Source organism: Ixodes scapularis, unplaced genomic scaffold (genome assembly GCF_016920785.2).
Source record: "Ixodes scapularis isolate PalLabHiFi unplaced genomic scaffold, ASM1692078v2 PGA_scaffold6__148_contigs__length_123643588, whole genome shotgun sequence".
NCBI classification, from domain to species: domain Eukaryota; kingdom Metazoa; phylum Arthropoda; class Arachnida; order Ixodida; family Ixodidae; genus Ixodes; species Ixodes scapularis.
Window position 1 is genome coordinate 63,716,239 of NW_024609881.1, and position 21,848 is coordinate 63,738,086.

At 44.3% G+C, this 21,848-nt stretch overlaps 1 protein-coding gene across 1 annotated transcript in view; it reads right to left on the reverse strand.

Annotated features, from left to right (window-relative positions):
- LOC115321051 (hydroxyacid oxidase 1-like) overlaps positions 1 to 15,192 on the reverse strand; it is a 127,876-nt gene extending 112,684 nt beyond the window's left edge. The window contains exons 1-2 of the mRNA XM_040212270.1: positions 15,156 to 15,192; positions 2,097 to 2,276 (exon numbers count right to left, since the gene is read on the reverse strand). Of these exons, the coding sequence (XP_040068204.1) occupies positions 2,097 to 2,276; positions 15,156 to 15,192 (217 nt within the window). The remainder of the gene's footprint in view (positions 1 to 2,096; positions 2,277 to 15,155) is intronic.
- Positions 15,193 to 21,848: the final 6,656 nt, after the last annotated feature.

The following is a 21,848-nucleotide window of genomic DNA, read 5'->3' on the forward strand; positions in this document are numbered from 1 at the left end:
AATTTGAAGCTGCATAAGATCACTTAAAACAGTGGTCGGCAACCAGCGGCCCGCGAGGCAGTATTATGCGGCCCCTGCCCCCCAGTGCCCCACACCCCCCACCCCCCCCCCCCCCACACACACACACAATGCGGTCAGCTAAAAAAGAAGAAAATAAAGATAAAGTTGTGCAATTCGCTGCCCGTTGCCTGCCTTCACGAATGACTGACGAGAACCTCCACAATGTTTTGCGACTCGCAGTTAGTAGCTTGAATGTGGATGTCCGTAGTTCAACACCAGAAGTCTCACTAGGTTATTGTAGAAATCTTGAATCTCATGTCGTGTGTCGCGAAATAAAGAAACTGTTCCTTTTCGGTTTATGTACGTCAATGTGAGTCCGTGCAAGTGTTTTTTTTTTTTTTTTTAATTTTAACCCCCCGCTTTCCCCCCTCCCCCGCTGCTTGCCGTCCGGCCCGTTCTACCTTAGCTTCACGGCGACTCGGCCCGCAGCGCCGAAAGGTTGCCGACCACTGACTTAGAACATAAAATAACGTGAGCTTTAAAACTTTCGAGCCTCGCCTGGACCGCTAGCTTTTTCACTTGGGTGGAGACTTAAGCGTTCGGCGATGTGCGGTTTATTCTTACGGTGACAAAAACACATATTTTCTTGGGGACACGCTATACTGAAATCAAGAAATATGTGCCGAATGAAATTGGTGCAGTATTAAATGTCAACGCAGCGCTTGCAAAACGTATACGGAGCACGCGAACTGTGGGTTTTCTCGTGATATCCTGTTGGCAGCCGAGCAACGGTTTTCTGCCACCTGAGAAACCATCCCAAAATGCTTCGTCAAAGAGCCGTTGTTCGAATTCCTCCGGAATGGCCCTGCCGTGAGGAAACACACAGATCGCATGTTCCGATGAAGTTTGGTGAGCCCTGGGAACGCGCTGTCTTCCGAGTGCGTTTATTTACTGCATTCTTGCGTACGCGAGATAATATCGGTCATTGTTTTGGCCCTGAGAACCTATTTCCTATCGGGAAACGGTCAAGTCTTGAATGGAAAGCTTCGGACAGCAGAATTTCAATCATCGCATTGCAAAGGGCTGTGTTGGCAAACGTGTCGCTGCCATTCCGGTGCCATAAATAGACTTCCCGTTTGAAGGAGATTCAAAATAGCCTAGACTGATGAACGAAACGTGCAGCCAGGGAGAATACCTCCAACTTGCGAAACGGAGAGGGGTTGTAGCGGGAACATTTGTCTTGATACATTTAATAAGCTATGCGTTCCGGAGTAACGAAAACAGAGCCATATTGGCCATCTTGGAGACTAAAGGGGCCGTGCAAAGATATGGGATAAGAATGTATCTCAATTTACACAACCTTAGTGGCAGTAGTGAACCTATGTGTTCACGCACGCAACGTCACTGACCATAAAAGCTACTTTGTCGCTCCGCAATTTCAAGGACAAAAGCGTACGTTTCCTTTCAGTCTCTCTTTTGCATAACTTGATGAGAAAATTGTGGGTATCGGATTGTTGGCGTTGTCGACAATGCGTGATTTCCAAACTTTCGTGATCAAGCTTTCCTCTCGCCGTGATGACGATATATTAAAATGCGGCTCGCACAGTGGAGCCGTGCACTGCGGGAGCACGCAATTTGGGATCGTGAAAATCAACGGCTCGACTACGCAAAGCCTCTCCGCGTTGAGGTCATTCGTGGAGTGACATTTATTCTCGTATACCTCGTTCCAGGTTAAGAGAAGTAGAGCAAAACTAATCCCGCAAAGCTCTTCACTGTTTTCACTTTAGCACAACGAACGCTGTAAACCAGTCCCTCATCGCCTCCTCTCGCTCCACTCTGGCGTTCGCTCTACTAAAGTGAAAAGAGTGGACGGCTTTACGGGAGAAGCTTGTCCCGCTTTTCGTAACCTTCAGCAGGGTAAGAATATTTCGTGTAAAATTGGCGGCACCGCAGTGGCACTTGAGTGTCTAGAAACAACCCCCTCGCTGCGTTGATTCCACCACTTTTGTTTCCTGCTTCCACAGATAGTTCCCCGGAAACTATGTTTTGGGGCCAAGGGGATCTACAAGTTCTACAACAACTCCTGGATCGCTTACCTCTAGCGGTGGCGATCTCCCCGTCCGGGTGCCACCGCTTATGGAGGGCTGACGGCGAGATACAAACCGGCATGGAGACTTTCTGGTCCCCCAGCAGGGTTACCTTTATTTGGCGCTCGGAGACGTCCCCAAGTACCCTCGGCAATAGACGCAGCCTGCGTGTGAAGAAAAATGTACTAACTGGGGTTTATTTTTATTTGATTTATTTATTGTCTGCAGCGCCGGAGCATTACAGCAGAGGAGTGGGTTACATGATTCACATATATCATTGTAAATTGGAAGGTCACATAACAGCACACATCAGTAATTTCCAACAACATCAATAAACATGATTCACACCAGCACAGAATAGCAATATTACGAAAAAAACCAATGATGTACTTAACACAGAAACTTACATTGCATTAATAAGGCTAATAAAAGAGTCACTGTTAGCTGATACAATATCAGACGGCAGTTCATTCCATTCCGATATAGTTCTCGGGAAAAAAGAAAACATCATATAGTTAGTTCGACATTTTATTTCGCGTATTTTTTTTATGTGGTCCCTCCTACTCGATATATAGTGGGGCATTTCTAGATAATTAACTTGTCTATTCCAGTTAAATCATTGTTGATAGCGTAAATAAGTTTAGGTCTATTTTTCCTACGTCTTTTTTCTAAAGGCTCGATACCCATACAAACTTTCATTTGTGTCACACTCTCTGCTCGAGAATACTTATTCAGAATAAACCTCACAGCGCGATTTTGTATGCCTTCTATCTTATCTATGAGATATTTTTTGTGCGGGTCCCATACGGCACTCGCATATTCTAGATGTGCTCTAACTAGTGAGCGATACGCTGTCTCTTTCAAGATTTGTGGAGCAGAGCGAAGATTGCGGATGGCTAAGCTAAGAACCCCGCCAGCCTTTTTCATGATCATATCTATGTGCTGATTGAACGAAAGGTTTTCTGAAAGAATGACACCAAGATATTTAATTTCAGACACTTTCCGCAACGAGTCTCGACCAATAGCATAAGCCGAATCAATATTATGTTTCTTTTTACTGAAAGCGCCATGAAAACATTTGCTTGTGTTTAACCCCAGTTCCCAGGTCCCGCACCATAAACTAACCCGGTTCAAATCCTCTTGCAAAGAAGAGACATCGTTAACGTTCCTTATTTTTCTGTAAATTACACAATCGTCCGCAAATAATCTGATATTAGAATAGATGGAAGACACTATATCATTAATGTAGATTAAAAATAAAAGTGGTCCCAGCACTGACCCTTGAGGTACCCCCGAAGTTACATCTACGTATTCTGATCTTTTACCCCCCAGGACGACGCACTGTTTCGTCCCACTCAGGTAGTCTTTTATCCACCGGAGCACATTACGGTCGATATTTAAAGCACTCATTTTATGTAATAACAATTGATGCGAAACAGGATCGAACGCTTTGCGGAAATCCACAAAAATGGCATCCGTTTGCAGTCTGTTTTCAGCCGCACTAACTAAATCATGATAGAGCTCAATTAATTGGGTACTGCAGGAGACACCTCTACGAAAACCGCGTTGGTTAGGGCAAAAAAAGTTATTATCTTCTAGGTGCTTAATTATACTACTATAGACAATATGTTCTAATATCTTACATGATATACAGTTCAAGGAAATTGGCCTGTAATTGTCAACAATTGATTTTGGACCATTTTTATGAATTGGTACAACATACGTTTGTTTCCATTTTTTAGGGAGCAATCCGCTTTTAAGAGATTTACAAAAAATTACATAAAAGTATTGTGAAACTATACACGAGCAGGCTCTTAATACCTTGGGGGACATCTCGTCTGGACCGACGGCCTTGTCTTCTTTTAAAGAGTTTAAGCAATTTCTTATTCCCTCTAGCGTGATTATGACGGGAGGCATAGCATTTTCCACTCTATCTGTAAGAATCGGCAAATGTTCGTAGTCACCGTTTTTGAGAAATATTGACTGAAAATAATCATTGAAACAATTAGCTTTAGTTGTATTATCTGTTATGACTCTACCAGTATTTGTAATGCTCGGAATGCCTGTTCTTTCTTTTCGTGTTTTCCTAAGGTAACTCCAAAAGGCTTTCGAATTTATGCTGATAGCCTTTGCCAGTCCAGAGAAATAATCCTCCTTGGCCCTACTTATGGTGCTCCTATAAACTATATCCAGCTCTTTTAGACGGTACTCAAGATTGGCAGTAGGATTTTTTTTATACTTGGAATACATACGTGAGCGTTTTCTAACTACTTTTTTTACTTTATAATTCATCCAAGGTTTGTCGGGTTTTGGTTTGTCCTTTACATATTTACAAGGAATTTACAAGGGTTTTTGCGCCTTCTGGGTAAACTCTATTGCAACATATGTATTTCTTTATTAATGATAAATAAGTTTTTATGCAAACTGGGATAATGCTACGATAAACGAAGCACAACGAAAACCATTATGCATCATCGCTTGAACAGTGGATCTTTAGAAACTTTTTATTTGTTAAATGCGTAAACGAATGCTGCAGAGGCTGCAAATGTCTGCTCTTTTTCTAGCGAATATTTTATTATTTGAACGTGGTTTTACTTTTAACATACCTTTCGGGCTCGTAGTATGCTCAAAATAAATTAAATGAACAATTTGAATATGAATATCGAATTCGTTTTACAAATTTAAATACCGCAAATATGCAACTGTGCACACATTCACATTTACAGTCTACCATACTGCCGCCTTACCAAGCGTAAGCTTTCTCTCAGGGTTAACAGGATAATGATTACGATAGTTTATGAGCAGGTTGGGGTTTAGTGATGACGATGGCTCGAACGTAGGTGTTGTATCGGGCTAAAATACGCTTTTTTTATAGACAAAATTTATAAAAAGAATTACTGCATGACACCTCTCAATATTGTTCTACATGCGGAAATGAAAATAATTTGTCCGAACAAAAAATAAACCTATAAACACGTCGATAGCAAAATAACGCACCGATCGAGAAGAAAAAAAAAACTGAAGTAATGTAAAAGACGATGTTTCGAGTGAACGCCGATTTGTCCGTCCATAACGTGCTATTTCCCGTGTCCCTGTAATTTTTTTTCGGCTCGGTATTCTGTCCGCGCAACTAAAACATTCCAAGCTCTTGGGCCACTGTTCCATTTTTTTTTTTCAGTTTTCCATGAGCGGCCTTAGGCAGAGAACCCGGAAACCCTGAGCCCATCCCTGCCTCCGTTTGTTTTGATTTGTATGATTGATGCATCTACTTCCTGTGGCCTTCCCCTACTGCCTGTTTTGCGCTGAAGTCTACAGATAAGCACGTGCGGCGCGCAGGCTACATTTTTTGTACAGAACGTGAACCAATGTCACCATATTCGAAAGGCAGACCGGCATTGGGCTGTCTAAACGTTCAAGTTTGACTTCATGATGTTGTGCATTATGAATACCAGAGCACTACAGACTGAACCTCTGCGTGTTGACAAACACCTTCAACTGCAGCCAGTCGGTAATGCCCTGTCCCAAAAAAGCGACATTCTTAGAGTTTTTTCCTCCTCCACTGTCAGATCCTTGAAACACAAGAAGGGGTGTGTCGTTTGATTTTTTTGTATTTCAGTCATATAACTGCGAGAAATGGGAGTATTTTATGGGAAATACGCTATCATGTGCGTCTTCTGCATTGTACAGGGTGCGGCCGTAAAAACTTTCACATTTGGCACGCCTAGCCAAAAACGAATTTCAAACGTACATACCTGAAATTGGGCACACAAACGTCTTTTATTCCAAAGGTTTTCGCCTTTTTTTTTCAGACGTCAACTCGGGAGTAGCCAATTATTAGAAAGACAACAAAAATGGCAGATGCGCATTTCCTATGGCCTATACCCGCCCGTTCACCGTCTGCAATGTGGTTCGCGACGCCGCTCCCAGGTGGCGCACTGAACGAAAAAAGGCAGGAAACGCCGCACGAAAGCCTGGCGTTGGGCAAGATAATCGGGATGAAAAGTGATTTTAACAAAATATATCAACGATTGTTGAAATTACCTGTTTCAAGTCCAATTTTGGGAAATCGTCATGCAACCAAGACGACACCACGATGCGACGAGATCACTTATTAACAGCCCGGAATTGCAAGTGGTGCTGCTACCGTTGCAGGCAAGTTCGTTTTGAGATATCATACCATTCTGATTTTTACAGGGCCACTGTAAGTCATAAAGCAATATTTTTTTCATAGACTTTGGTTTTAATTAACACACATGTTGCAAGACATATTTGTAAGAAAAAAAAAAAGAAATCACATTAATTGTACAAGATTTACGGCGCGAGAGTAATTTCGGCGAGCGGGTGATAAAATGGTGGGTATTTTAGAGAGATGGTCGTCTTTTTGCTGGTTTCCCGTTGGCACCTTTATCAACAGCCTCTACTTTGCTCTCCGCGTGCCGCAAGCAGCACGAGAGACAAAAGTAAGAGGGAAACTAGTAGTTTAAATTCCGTCAGGAAGTGGAAGTTGTTCGTTCATTCAATTGCTTATTCTTGAAAAATACATCCTCTGCTACGCCTTTTCTGTCACGGCGATTTGAAAATATGTTGATGCTGCAGCGGCCCTTTAAAAAACTAGGGTTCGCTCATTTCGATGTGCCTGCTGTTCACAGACACGCAAAGCCGAAGTCAAGCACCGTACACCAGGGGGGCTATGTTGCGCTTTTTGCACTCCCAGGAGACTAGGGAGAGGGAAGTGACGTCAACAACGCAGCAAATGCAGATTGGATGTTGATTTTGTTTTCTTCTGTCAACATCCAATCTGCATTTGCTCTAGTCGTTGACGTCACTTCCCTCTTCCAAGTCTCCTGGGAGTGCAAAAAGCGCAACATAGCACCCCAGGAAAGCCATTTCGCGCATCCCATCGTCGATCTCGAGAAACGCGCCCTCAATTTTTGCTTTGAGCTCTTCCATGGTGAAGATCCTCTTCTAGTATACAAGTCCTCTTATAAATCCCCATACGAAAAAGCCGCACATATTTAAGTCGGGGGATCGTGGAGGCCAGTCCATATACTCTGATCCCCGCCCCATCCACCGCCGAGGGAACGTGTTATTGAGACATGCCTTCACACTCTTTCCGTGTTGGGGAGCCGTGCTATCCTGCATGAATATACAGTCGTTTTTTTGTTGTTTGTTTCCCATGTAATACGTTCCAATTTCAGGCAGCATTTCCATTTTCAGCGTGTCCAAGTGGGCATCCGCGTTAACAATGCCATCGAAAAAAAGGGGCCCAGTATGCCTTCACGCCTAATCCCACTCCACAGTGTCACCTTCGGTGAATGGAGATGCCGTTCGTCCACGATATGAGGGGTATCGCGAACCCATATCCTGATGTTCTGGCGGTTCACACGTCCATCAAGGTGAAAGTTTGCTTCATCACTAAATAGAATAAATTGCAGGTGCACCGGGTTGCTCTCAATTCGCAACAACTCCGCCTTGGAAAATTCTAAACGTCGAACGTTGTCGCCGTCGTGCAGGGCTTGGACAACTTGCATCCTGTACGGGCGCAAATTATTCTTCGTATGATTTTTTCCGAAATTCAAAACAACCTGGCTGATCGTCTTGTTGACAATTGCGGGTCGCTCTGGAAGACAGCAAGCACAGCTTCAGTGAGCTCGTCATTTTTCAGCAGGATCTCATGTTCACTGACTAGATTCTACTTTTTAAAGTCTTCTCCGCTCGCCAAACGATCCGCCCAAGTCAAAATTGTCGGGCGCGAAGGCAGGCGTTTATGAAATGCAGTGCGAAATTTTCGTTTTGCTGTGGCCACCGAGTTCCACTCCACGTACCACTTCACTGCCTGCGCACGCTCATTTGCGCAGTATTGCGGCATCGCAGGGCGGCGCGGAAGATATTTTGATAATAACTGCAGCAGATAGTGCAACAAAAACAATAAATAGGAGCAATCAAGATGCCACAGAAGCGGCACTCTTGATTCTCACCGGGAACGGACCCGTCACCAGATAAGCAGAAAACAAAGGAGGACACACGCTCGTCTGCCTTAGAATATATTTTTATTAAACGAGGGCGTCCGCCAGTTTCTAAATTTGAAGTAAAAGGGCATAATCGTTGATATATTTCGTTAAAATCACTTTTTATCGCGATTATCTTGCCCGACTCCAGCCTTTCGTGTAGTTTTTCCCGCCGGATGGATGGATGGATGAATCCGGCTGAGCCCTTTGGATCGGGCGGTAGTTTACGCCACCTAGCCATTTTGTTTTACCATTTAGTTTAGAATATTTAAATGTGAAAACTATATTCACTCCGCACTGAAAATAAAGTAGGCTATAAAACCCCCTTGCCATCAGTTAATAAGAAAATACCTAGTTTTCTCTCGCTTTCTGCCACCATTCACTTATTTTTTGCTTGGTAATCTCCACTGTCTTGAAATCCACTCTTCCTTCGCTCCCTCTAAAACCCAATGACTTTATTAAATCTATGTTGTCTTCGGTAGGCATAGGGTGAAGCCCTTTACAGTAGAGTATCAAGTGCTCAGCCGTCTCGTCCTCCTCTCCACAAGCAGTGCACACCATATCCATTTCCTGGTACTTTACTCTGTATGTTTTGGTTCGCAAAACACCCATCCTCGCCTCAAACAACAATGAGCTTCCCCTAGAATTGTCATAAATGCTTTCTTTGGCAATAACTGTTTTGTTTAACCCATAGCTTTCCAGAACCGTCTTTGTCTGCAATCCCTCTAGCAACCGATATCTTTCTGTGGCCTTAACTTTCTTCTTAACTGAGACCTACTCCTCCGTAACTCCACTATAGCCTAAAAACTTTCCTCTTAGTTTCCTAGTGCGCTGTCTCCACTTTGTGTCTATACTACTCATGTATAAAAAGTTGAAACCTTTTGTGCCAATTGCTCCCCATTCATTTGGCTCAACCGATCCTCAAATTCTATCTTGCTCATAGCTTCCCCGCTCTCAAATCACGCCCATCCCATGTCTCATTGTACTCCCTGGTTTGGCGTTTTGCAATGTGCCCCCAAAGCCAGCCTACCTACCTACTTCGCGCTGTTTTATTTCTAGTCTTGCATGCACTTCGGATTTAATGCATAGCACTGCGTTTCCAAAAGTCAAGCCAGGCACCATGACCCCTTTTCAAATCTCTCTCACCACCTCATACCTGTTGTAATTCCAAAGTGCTCTATTTTCCCTTACAGCTGCATTTCTGTCGCCCTTGTGCTATTATATACTTTTCATGCTCACTGGGATATTCTGAACCAACACATATCCACACTCCTCGATACTTTTATTTACTAGCTATCTTAACTGTAATATTTTGTATCTTCAGCCTCTCAACTTCAATATCGTTCAAATCATGACTGCTGATTTTTCAATACTGAATTCTAAGACTAATTCCTCTCCTTCCCTACCACAGATGCTCATTAATTCCTTCAACTCTGCCCTGTTGTTATCCTTTAGTACGATATCATCCGCATACATCAATCCCGGTAAGGATTGCTGAATTTTTTGGCCTAGCATACTGTACGAAAGGTCGAATCTAAGCCCACTCTTCTGTAGTCTATCCTCCAATCCTCTCAGATACAACATAAACACCAAAGGCGATAACGGGCACCCCTGCCTAAGGGGGGCCCGTTGTCTTTCCTTCCCCTATTATAATCACCTTATTATCTTTGTAAATGTTCCTTAATATTGCTGTTAGCCCTTCATCTAGGTTTGAGCTCTCCACTATGTCCCACAGGTTCCTTTGGTTCACATTGTCATAGGCACCCTCGATATCCAGAAATGCCAGCCAGAGCTGTCTGTTTTCATTTTTGCGCTATTTTTATACACTGTAGTAGAGAAAATATATTGTCCTCCAACCTTCTTTGTTTCTGAAACCCGTTCTGTAACTCGCCCAGTATGCCCTCGAAATCTACCCATTCCTCCAGTCGGTTCTTTATAATCTGCATTACCAACCCGTAAATAACTGGTTTCAAGGTTATGGGACGATAATTCCTAACATCAGACATACCTCTCTTTCCCTTATACATCATACTCATCCTACTAAGCCTCCATTCATCTGGGATATTTCCTTTTGTTATCATAGCGCTCACTACCTCCCTTAGTTTTGCCTTAGATTTAGGACCCAAATTCTTCACCAGCTTGATTGGGATACCATCAGTGCCTGTCGACGTGCCACTAGGGACTAATCGTTCCGCCTTTTCCCATTTTCTTTGCCCAAAATCCGCGATGACACAGCAGGACTGCAACTTCGTTCAGTTCTCCTATCTTCCACATGTACCTGTTCCCAAAGTTCTTTCTCCATCACTGCTGCTATATGCTATATACCCCAACATTTCCCTCTAGTTTATCTCCCTGATGCGAGAGTATGAACCTCTGTCTAGCTTGCGTCGTTTCACCGAGTGAGTTCAGGTGTTCCCAAAACTTCTTTGCTGCGGTTCTATCTTTCTTGCTTACATTACTCATCCATTCCTTACCCTTTCTCTGAATTTTCGCATTGATCAAACTGGATACCTCTCGGCAACATGTTATAAAAGTGTCCCATTCTCTTTTTACTTCCATTTCTGACTCCCCACAACGCTTAAAATACCTGTGTTCTCTACCTGACGTTTTTGTATCGCTTGCTTCACTTCTTTGTCCCACCAGCTTTCTGGTCTATGTCCTTGCTTCCCCTTTCGTTTACTCTAAACTTCGTCTTGTTCCAGAGCAAAACGCCTAGTTAGGCTCTCATAGGTGCCATATGTATACCGTCGCCCTGAAACTGCTTCCTCTATTCTTTCGGCAACTATTTCTAACTCTTTGTCGCTGCAGAAAGTTTGCTTTGAATTATGTCGTCTAGTTTCAGCATTTACTTCTTTTGAGAAATTCAGCTTAATATGTTTGTGATCACTACCAAGACTTTTGGAACCTTCTTCATCTCTTTTCATTACTTGTAACATACCATATATTTTGTGTGACATGAGTACGTAATCTATAGTTGAAAGTAGATTGCCAGTTTCCCACGTTATGTGCCCGTCACACTTCTGACTGGTATTACATGAAACTAAGTCATGCTTTCCACCAGTTCTACTAATATGCTTCCAGTTGAGTTTGTATACCCATCCAGACCCTCGATTTGGGCATTCATGTCTCCCATAATAATTATTTCAGAGCCTTCTCCTACCTCACTAATGTCTCTTGATATGCAATCAATCATTTTTCTGTTTTTCTCTTTAGCACCTGTCCCTGTCCATAAGTAAACAACTCCGAGGACTGTTGATTCCCCAACGACTTTTCCTTTCCCCCAAAAATGTTCGGCACACTCCTTTCTGATCCTTTGAAACTTCATGTTCTTCTTAATAAATGCTTCAATTCCACCTCCCTTCCTCGTTCCTTCCATGCTGTTGCATTCTTCCCACACATAGTCAGGGTTGCAAGGTGGCTGCTCCATGTCTCTGAGATGTGTTTCCACAAACCCATACACCACTAAATCTTCCTTTCTTAGTTGCTCCTCTACCTCTTCCCATTTTAACCTATCTCTACCACCCTGCATGTTAATATACCCAATGTCTGATTGTGCTGTTTGTTTATACCTGTTCTTCCGTTTTCTCCTTTTTTTGAACCCTGGGTGCCTCTCCTGACTTTGTTGGGTTTTCAGTTACTGCAGTTCCCCCAGGGGCCTCGGTCCCCCCAAAAAGGCCGTCACCGTGCGGCTCATTCTATCCCCCCACCCTGAAACCCGTAGCCTCACTGTAGTGAATGCCATCTGCAAAAGGGCGGGAGCCAGCCTTGGACACTTCCCTGTTTACTTCCATTACGTCGTAGCGAAGCTGTCGACTTATATTCTTAATTACTCTGTTGGCTTCGACAACCCTCCTCCGTTACCCCGGACTGGCCCCGAACTTCTGGAATTGTGAACACAACCACGTGCACATTCTCAGACACGTCCCTCAGCTTACGCATTCCCACGTTTAGCTGCTTTCCGAGGTCCTCGCTCATACCCTTGAGCGCATCATTAGGCCCCGCATGAACCATTACCAGGTTCCTTCCCTCCCGGTTATCCCACACACCCTCACATGCTGTGGTCATAGCATCCACCTTACACTTCCCTGGCTCGACCTCTACGGTCACCTACTGGTCTCCCATCACCCTGTTCAGTACGCCCCTCTTAACCCGTGCTACGTTAGAGCTCCCCACTACCAGTACCCTAAATCCCCATGGTACCTGCGCGCCCTTGTCCTGCGACTTATCTCCTGTCACCTGACTTCCCGACGCCTGCTGCTGGAAGGCGCTATTGAGCTGAGGGTCACTCAGCTCTCCAGCGTCATCGAGCCCGCAAGCCAAAAGGCTGGACTCCAGACCACCAGTGACCCCAGCCTGCAATCTGGTGGTTCGTCCCGCTAGAACCGACACTTCCTCGTTTCTCCCCTCGCTACTCTCACTCACTCGAATTACCCCTTCCATGCGCTCTACCCTACTGTCACACTCCCTGTTACGCTCTTTTGAACCCGCCTTCCATACTTCCCCCAGTTCTTCCTCCTGCTTCTCGAGGCCGACCCGCTGCTCCCTCTCATGATAAGGCTGCCTAGTCAGCTCCTCAACCTGGGCCTCGATACCCACCCGCTTCTCTCCTTCTGCCTTAAGCTCGGCCTCAATCTCCCGAACTCTACCCTCCCATTTCCCAGTTACCTGCTTAAGCTTCACACAAAGCCGACACTCGACACTCATCCTCGCCGTTTCCTCCGGACTCCCGAAACCCGTCTCCTCTATGTAACAGCACCTCCCACACCCCTCGCGCTGCACCAACCCGTCCCCACCCTTGTCATGCCGACCCAAATCTCGACCCATGTCTAGACCGGAGCAAACCGTCACTTCCCGCCAAAAATTTAAACAGAGCCTACTTTAGGAAACTAACTTCTTAGTAGCCTCAACTAACCTCAACTGCTGCTGTTCAAACCTAACACTGCCCACCGTATACTCACTTCTAATCAACTCCCAAAGAGAGAGAGAAAAGAAGAAAAACTTGCACTTAGCTTCGGATGCTCGAGGAGAGCCAGGAAGCACGTCCGCTCACCGTAACAACTGTTACAAACCTTTTGCGTTCAGTGTGTCACCTGAGAGCGGCGTCGCGAACTAGATTGCTGAAGGCAACTGGGCGGGTATAGGCAATAGGAAATGCACGTCTGCCATTTTTGTTATCTTTCTAATAATTCGCTACGCGCGAGTTGACCTCTAAAAAAAATAGGCAAAAAACTTTGGAAGAAACGACTGTCGTGTGCCTAATTATAGGTATGTAGTTCGAAATTCGATTTTTCTAGGCGTGCCAAATGAGAAAGTTTTTACGGCCGCACCTTGTATTAATGCCACCTGGAAGACAAAGGCAGCGCCCCCTCCCCCCCCCCCCCCTCCCTCCTCAAACGTCATCGCTACAAGATCCACGCCGCACAGCCCACTCGCGTCACCATCGCCGCTAGCTCGACTTCCCGCCTCTCACAAAAAGCGGGACGCTAGCAGAAGGCGACGCCGAGATGGATCCGCTTGCCCTCTTTGCGGCGACTATCATTGAACTTCAGCGTGTATGCCTCTTGGGCGAATCAGGAATCAACTATACATTACGCCATGCGTATGCCCTTTTTTCTTTGGTTTAGTGCTTCTACTGACTTAAAAAAGCGTCATCATCATCACGATCAACAGAAGCAGCGGCAGAAACATTCCATTTTAGTGCCAAGGACAAGTCGTTTGCTTCTTGCGAAGAGGTTTCCTTGACGTCAAGACAACGCTGAGCTCTGACTGGCTTTGCTTGAAAGGATGGTGGGTAGACCTCGATGCGATAAGCCTTTATGTCTACCCTCTATTTTTTATCAGTCAATAAGAGCCCGGCGTTCTGACATCAGCGCAACCCCTGTGCAAGAAGCAGATGAACTTGCGTTCCGCATAAAATGGTTCATAGCTTTTTTGTGAACCGATACTCTCAATTAGAAATATTAAGTTTGAAACTGCTTCATAACAGCATGAAGAAGTTCCCTGAGTAATATCGAGACAGAGCAGACATCGCATATTGTTGATGTCACGTCGATTCCGGTTACCCTTTAATATCCTAGGAATGTTACGAACTTCTGCTCAAAACTGACGTTGGGCCGCTTAGTCGAAACTTCGAAATTTTCTCAAAACTCAATGAATTTTCTTCTGTAGAAGATTGACTCAACTTGTACACAACAATTTCATTTCTTTTTAATAAGAAGATATGATATATTTCTGATATTTTAGAAATATTAGTACGATGTTTTCACAATAAAAAAAACACATTGCACTTTAAACGCTCTAGTTAGTTCAAAATGCCAAACACTAAAAAAATGTAACCAACAAAGATTGCACTTCTCCGCTAAGTGCTGTCAGCTGGTTTTAAATTTTCGCGCATGCGCAGAAAAGACGAAACTTTAGTCGAACTTTTGTCGATAAGTTCGAACCTGGGCCGACTCGTACCTAAGGAGGTTCGCGACCCCCCCCCCCCCCCCCTACTTAATATCTAGACAGTGCCCAAAAGTTTACCTAAGGTAAGCCACCCGGTTTTCTTTGAGTGTCTGCTCCTGGTCCGCACCGGTGTTGCAATAACTCTTCGCACCCACGTTCATGTTGGAACATCCAAGACGTTCGATGTCATCCACTCTCACCACGACTTCCCCTGTAGCGGTACAAGCATCCATCTCGATGCGCCGCGCTCTTTACCGCGATGTCAAATGCCGCATCTGTGACAGTGCCTAAAATTACAGCGTCCCGAGCGTAGAGGTAGTCAAGCGTGGCTGTTTTTATGCCATCTGTCACACCAAAAACTAGACAATCTGTTCTCATTCCTTAAAAAAAAATTGTATTCAGAAGTTTCCCGCAGATTTTCACAATTAAGCACCCCGTTGAAAAAAAAAAAAAAAAACAGAAAAAAGAACTATTGTATGGGGTATTCTTGAATGTTTGTTGGCAGGCTCATATATTTTTACTGGTACAAGGACACCAGACGGAAATGCTGTTGGAATAAAAACATGAGTGTTGCAGCCGGCATAAAACATTCAGGTGCTCGAGAGAGACGTACGTTGATGCAGCACGCCGAGAGTGAGAAGATGTGCCATGACATCACGCTGCAGAAAGCAAGATATTTCCCTCTAAAACATTTTTGTTCTATTTTAGAAAAGAAACGTTGAAAATATTAGCGAGTTTTTCTGTCACATATCTTCTTGTTTCGTTTAATTCGTCACGTTTTATACAACTTCTCAGACACAAATGATTACGAATGAGGTCAATACGTTTTTTTTTTAATAGACCGTTTCACTGAAAGTGAACGAGGGAGTATGGGGAGAGGGTTACAGGCCCGCTTTCTTGCTCGATAAACTGTGTGCAGTCAGGGGAGACCCCGGATGTGCTCCTTAAATGCGTGTGATGCCCGATTGTCGCTGTCTTTGTCCGCAGTTTCCTCTCCGTTTTTGCTTCCCTAGATCCCTGGGTTTAATTAAATCTACTGGATTCCATGGCAACCCTACCCGATCGTCAGTGTATCCTTGCTCCGTTGTAGGTTGCGCAAATAACCAGCGAACGCGTAAAATAATATCGGGGGATCTCCATACCGCGCAAGGAATCTGACACGACGTCTGAGGCTGCAATGTTTCCAATTTTCATCGCATCCCACATGACCAGTACGTACTTCACGGCCATGGGTTACTTCTATAAACAGTCGAAATTTTAGTCCTTTGCCAAATTCTACAGAGTGCTCGCAGCATTTCGTGACTGGAGCGCGCTCGGAGTTCAATGCTGTACCTTCGTTCCAAGCGAATTACCAAGAAGAAACTACCTGCCGCTTCTAAGCATGAGCTTGATTTGCGATTTATAAAAGGCTCTTTAGTAGCTCAAGGCTCATTCCCGTTACCAAGCGGGGGTTGACTTATCGCAATCTCCTGCAGAACAGCCGAGAGCCGTCAAATTATGTTTGCCGCCACAACGCGACTGGAATCTTGTTATTTTACACATGAATGCGCAACGTATAGGTGGTGTGGACGCCCAAAAACGAGGTGAAAGAAAAAGCGCTCCAAAGAACACGTACCAACAACCAGCGTTGATTACGCGATTCACGTGGGGCACGGGCATGCAGCTAGCCATCACACGTTTCCAACCACAAACCACCTGATGAACAATCTTTAATTTTATCTTCTTGTAAATATGTAACTATAATATATTTGTCAGTTGCACGACTCCGGCTTGTAATTCAACCATCTACAGTGGTAATAAACGTCAAATTCAAATGTCGAAAAAAACAGAGACGCTGATTGACTCACGCTGGCAATGGATCTATTCGGACGTTGCGCTGTACTCAGGTTTTGACAAAAGACGCACCCGTCGAAACGGGATTCTTAATTCGAACCTTTACGAATAAACATCGGTGCATAGCGGGCTAGTCCTATTCTGTGCGTCTTCGTTGCCTTGTTGTGGTGGACACAGAACGACAAAAACGTTATCGGCGTACTGCACCTCACACCACAAAAGAGGTGCGCGGTTCGACACCCAGAGCCACGTAGTGTGCATTCATGTAGCTTTTACCAAATGGCGCCAAAAACGAGAAAAACAAATCGAGCCTGCGCGCTTGTATTTACTTTGCCATTCAAGCTTTAAATACAAAAACAAATGAAACTATATAATGCAATGCGCTGTCAAACAGAAAACAAACCCACAAGAACAAAACATCAGCCAAACCAATCACGCACCCTCCTCTATGAATGCCAGGCAAAAAAGACAAAGGTCAAAATAATTCAGTCATCTAAGTTTTATTTATCAATCTGACAAATCAAAAAGACGCTTGCTTGCAGATGGCACAATAAGCGACTGTAAAATGCAGTTCATAAACAAATGTTGTCACTTGAGCCCGTCATACTGGCCGGAAAAGTTGTCTCGATGCCCTACCATCTCGGGGACCAGTTGGTCAATGGATGAGCAGCCTACATGTTGGGATAAATTGTCAGTCTTCGTTGAGCACACATGACTATAGTGTCGCGTCTCATTTAGGCTTGCGAACAATATACCAGATTTGAATATAGGCGTGTGTATGTACGTGTTCATAAAACAAAAACACGCGACCACAGCTCACACCAGTGTGGGCGGTAACACGTTAGAAGTAACCGCGTCACCGGTAACGCGTAACCTTTTTCCGGTAACTTTGTGAAGTACTTAATTGTTACATTTCCAAAACTGTAGCCGGTAAAATACGTTATCTATTTCCGGTGACGCGTAACGTAGCTAGGTTACGTGTTACATATTCTTGCATGACAAAAAAAAAAAGCTACACTTAAATTTTTTTTTCGTTTTTCTAGACCTCAACTTATATACCCTTTTGCGTTTCTTTGCGTGTTTTTTTTTTTTTCGTGAGCATTTAAGTGGAACCATAAAAAAGATTAGGTTGAATATGTTCAGTGTCTGGATGGACATAATGTTTATTTAAATATGGCCCTTACGCACACCTGTAATGTCGAAGTGTAAAACGTGCTAGTTTAATTATTTAAAAAGTAACACAAGAGTAACATGTGTTACTTTTATTTTGAGGTAACGGTAACGCAATCGTTTTATTTTAAGGTAATGTAGGCCGGTAACAAGGACATTTCATTTGAAAGTATGGAGTAACGTATTTGGCTGCTTGTTTCGGTAACGCCTACGACACTGGCCCACAGATCGTATGCCTCTCTGCGTTTACTGGCAACACACGAACCAGAAGCAAGCTCTCATCCCCCAGAAGTACAGTCGCACAGAATTCAAAGCTTTGGTGTTCACGTTAGCGACGTATATGTGACGCGTTTTAGTTTACGTAGAGTATAGATTTTCTCCAGGTGGTTACAAGTACCTGGAATTGGAACCTGCGCGAGAGCCAGCTGCATAATTCGCTGCGTACACCCTAGATGAACAACATTATCTCCAAATAAGCTAAAAAAACTAAACATACAAAAACAAAGAAGAATAGACACCTGATTGTAAACCCATTCCAACATCTACACACTGCGACCGAGGTTCATGCGCTAATGCCGAAACATCCAACGGTTGCCTTCTGCCGTTTAGGCTTGCGTTTCGCTAAAATAAAGCAGCCGTTTTTTGCTTTTTATGAAAACAATTTGGCTATTGGCAGCAGGATGATTTCTCGCTATTGATTTAGTACAGGCATGTTACGAGGAGTACGGAAGCAAGAGGTACTGTTGATGGCCAATCTGACGGGATCGTGTGTGCGGTTATGGAGCGCATCACAGCCTCAAAGCTGTTTCTTTTTTGTGTCTGCGTGTGTTCAGATAAATATTTAAATTCGCATCGATCACAGAAGATTGCGCCCAGGCCACTTTGCTCCTCGATTATCAGACCACTTAGCTTCAGCGCCTGGTAATTCGTTATTCGAGAATGTTTGCTAGTGCCCGCAATCTCACAAACACAAAAAAGCCAAATCTACAAGACCGCTCACGCACATCTTCTGACTGCACAAAAACACACGCACGTATCGGCATGGCTGGCTGCTTGGGCCGACTGAGACGTGAATCACTGTAGGCTGTATCTGAGCTTGACCGGCGCGTAATTTGACGTGTGGCATGAGCTGATTTTCCTCGCTAACTTTTTTGACTCTGAGGTGCTGGAAAGTCACTGTGGTGACTCTCCAGCACCTCGTTACCTGCCCGTGCTCACTGATATCGCGCGCCATTAGCAGATAAGAACGAATACATATGAATCACGTAGCAAGATAATTAAACCTATTGTTCCCAAAGTAGAGTGGGGTGCCCAGTACCAACCGGGTTGGTGAAATTTATTCGCTGCTAATCCGACTCGGAGAAAAAACAAACAACGACCCTATTTTTCTACGCCGTTCGTATCTCTGGCAGTCTGCGCTATATAACAGTATATATGAACGGCCACAAAATAGAGATGGCACTTCATTTTTCAGAAAATCCTCGTGGATGCCTGCAGACGACAAGACATGAGATCGCTAAACTGGTCTAAGCCTCGCTGTAGCTTCGCATGAGAAGATCGCTCTGGAGCAATACTAGCTTGCTCGGTACTCTTCAAGCCCCGGCTGTCAGAGACTTCCGAGAGCATCCTCTGATGTAGTGAGTGAAGTAAGAAGTGCGAACATAACAGATCGCACCATGAATTTTTGAAAATGGCAGGGACTACACCCTAAACCGAAAGAGTAGTACTTTCTACCTCAAAGGAGAAAAAAAAGTGTCCGATAACGTACACCACAAAGGGAGCACCATTTCCTCATTTCAAAAGGGAGGTAATTGTATCCTCCCGCGGTAGATAAGGCCTCCCACCTTCTTTTTCTCACGAACGGAGGAAAACCTCCTCCCCTAAACCAACATGGCGAAACCTAAGTGCGAACCGTGTCGAAAGGCGTAGCAAACTGCACGGCCTTTCAACGGAGTAACAGCGAACGGCGTATAGAACTTGCCGGCGTCTTGTGCGTGAACAAGAGGATCTAAAGAGCCTTCTTCAAGCCTCATACCTCGTACGGCAAAGACGACAGTGTTCGCGTATGGCGGTTCGGCGCTTAGGGCCCCGTACTGTGGTCTATGTTGTCTCCACCAAATGGCGCCCCCAACGAAAAAAGTCGGAACTTTGCCGCTTGCATTTACCTGGCTATTTAAGCTCTATATACAATTACACATACGAATCCAAACCGGATCCCGCAATGATCCGAGACGACACAGGGAGAAAAAACGGCGACCAGCTTCTAAGTTCTGGCGAAGGTTGTGCTAAAAACAGGTTCTTTTCAAACAAAAACCCGTCCCATTCTCCCGACAGACCCGACGGAGAAAGAATACGGGGTAGAAGTTTGGTGGGAGGGGGAAGGGTTCGCATACGGAAATCTCTTTTCCCCCTCCCACTACACACGACACACCGACAGAGCAATGCCCCAAGGACGAAAGAAGGTCGAAGGTTGCCATTTTCAACACGCCGGTCAAGTGACGTATAAGTAGGGCTCCGTGTTTTCGGAGTTTATTTTTCGTGAAATTCGGAGGCTGTTTTTCGGAGTTTATTTCTAGCGAAAATTCGGTGTTTATCGGAGTTTGTTTTTTGTAAATCCCCAATTCTCCGAAATTCGGAGATTAATTTCGCAGTGTTTCCTATTAAAAAAATAATAAATAATAACCGGACGCAAACGTATGCCAGATAAAAATAAAACGCGCTTGTATCTATTAAGATTTCTCCAGTTGAAAATGGCGTTGGTGTAATTGGCAATACTAATTTGTCCCACGACAAAAGTCGCACACAAGTGTGGCTTCGATAAACATCGATACATTAAAATCAATAAACTGCCGGAGGTAGCCGCAAGGAAGCTCGTAGTCATCCCATCAATCTATCCCGCGGCCGCGCGAGGTGGAGTGGTTATGGATGTAATAGAGAAGGTTCAACACCTCCTCTTTCCTATTTTATACAATCTCTATGGTCCATAGCTTTTCCTGTTACCCCCAGAAACATACCCTCTCCTTTCCCGAAATCCCAAATACCATGGCCCAAACTGGAAGCCAAAAGAGTGGCCTTTGTCGTGACACGAATGGTACGATGACCTGTTTCCCTGAACCAACCTTGACGAGGCAAGCGGTAAGACCCCCTTTCGACAACGGTCCGATGCTTGAAAAAAAATTATTGTGTCATTTTCCGAGGACCATTGATCCTGCTTTGCTCAAATTGTAAAAAAAAATATATATAGATATATATACTTTTTTTTTTGTTCGGGGGGGGGGGGGGGGGGGGTGGGGGGTGGCATCGGCACATAAAAATTCGGAGTTTATCGGATAAATCCGAATTGGCAAAACATTTTACTAGGGGGTGTTTTTCGGAGTTTTTCGGATTTATCCGAAAACACGGAGCCCTACGTAAAAGCCAACACGTTCTGTCTCTCTCTCTCTCTTTACTTTTCTCGGGGGCTTTTTTTTTTATTATTTCGCGTTTGTTTTGTATTAGCAGGGTGTTGCCATGGATGACGTTCCAGGCGCGGTTCGTTCTTCGTTGTTCATCTGGAATGTTATCTGAAACAGCGACGACGATCGTATGAAGGCGTCTAGATGCTGCCCATGAATGTGCTTTTCAAGTGGAACGTGCCGTGCATCAAGTGTGTCGTTGCGGATTTTGAGTTCAACAGTGTACTACCAAGAAAGGTTGGCTACGGGGAGACGCAGAGACGAGGCTCGACTTGTTCTCAGTAACTCAGTTTTAGCGATTGAAGTGACCATTTATTTTGACTGCGAGATTTCGGTGTTGAAAGCGTGTCTTCTAGAAACTATTAAGTCTCATTTAAGAGAAAAAATGTGTTAGTATTTGGAGGTGCTGCGTTCGGATAAATGCTCATTTTTTGCGCGAGGGAAAATCACGTGAATGGGACTTGTGAAATGTCAACAGATCATTTTTGACGAGATAGTTGGGTGAAGTAGAGTCAACACATTCGTTTACTCGCATTCGCACAGCGCGCTAAGCTCTACCATCCCTTAGCGAAAAACCGGGGCTCTTAAAGTATACTTTATTTGTACTTCCAAAAGTATGCTTGTTGCTCTAAATTGGCCGGCTTTTAGTAAGCTTTTAACATACTTTCAAGTAACATTTCCCCATACTATTAAGACACTTGAAGTCTGCTTCAAGATTCGGTTGGCTTCTACTTTAATGGCACTTTTAGGATACTTCTAGCCAGCATTTTAGTATGCTCTCAAGCGGACTATTAGTATACTTTCAAGCGGGTTAATAGTATACTTTCAAGCGGCCTTTAGGATGCTTT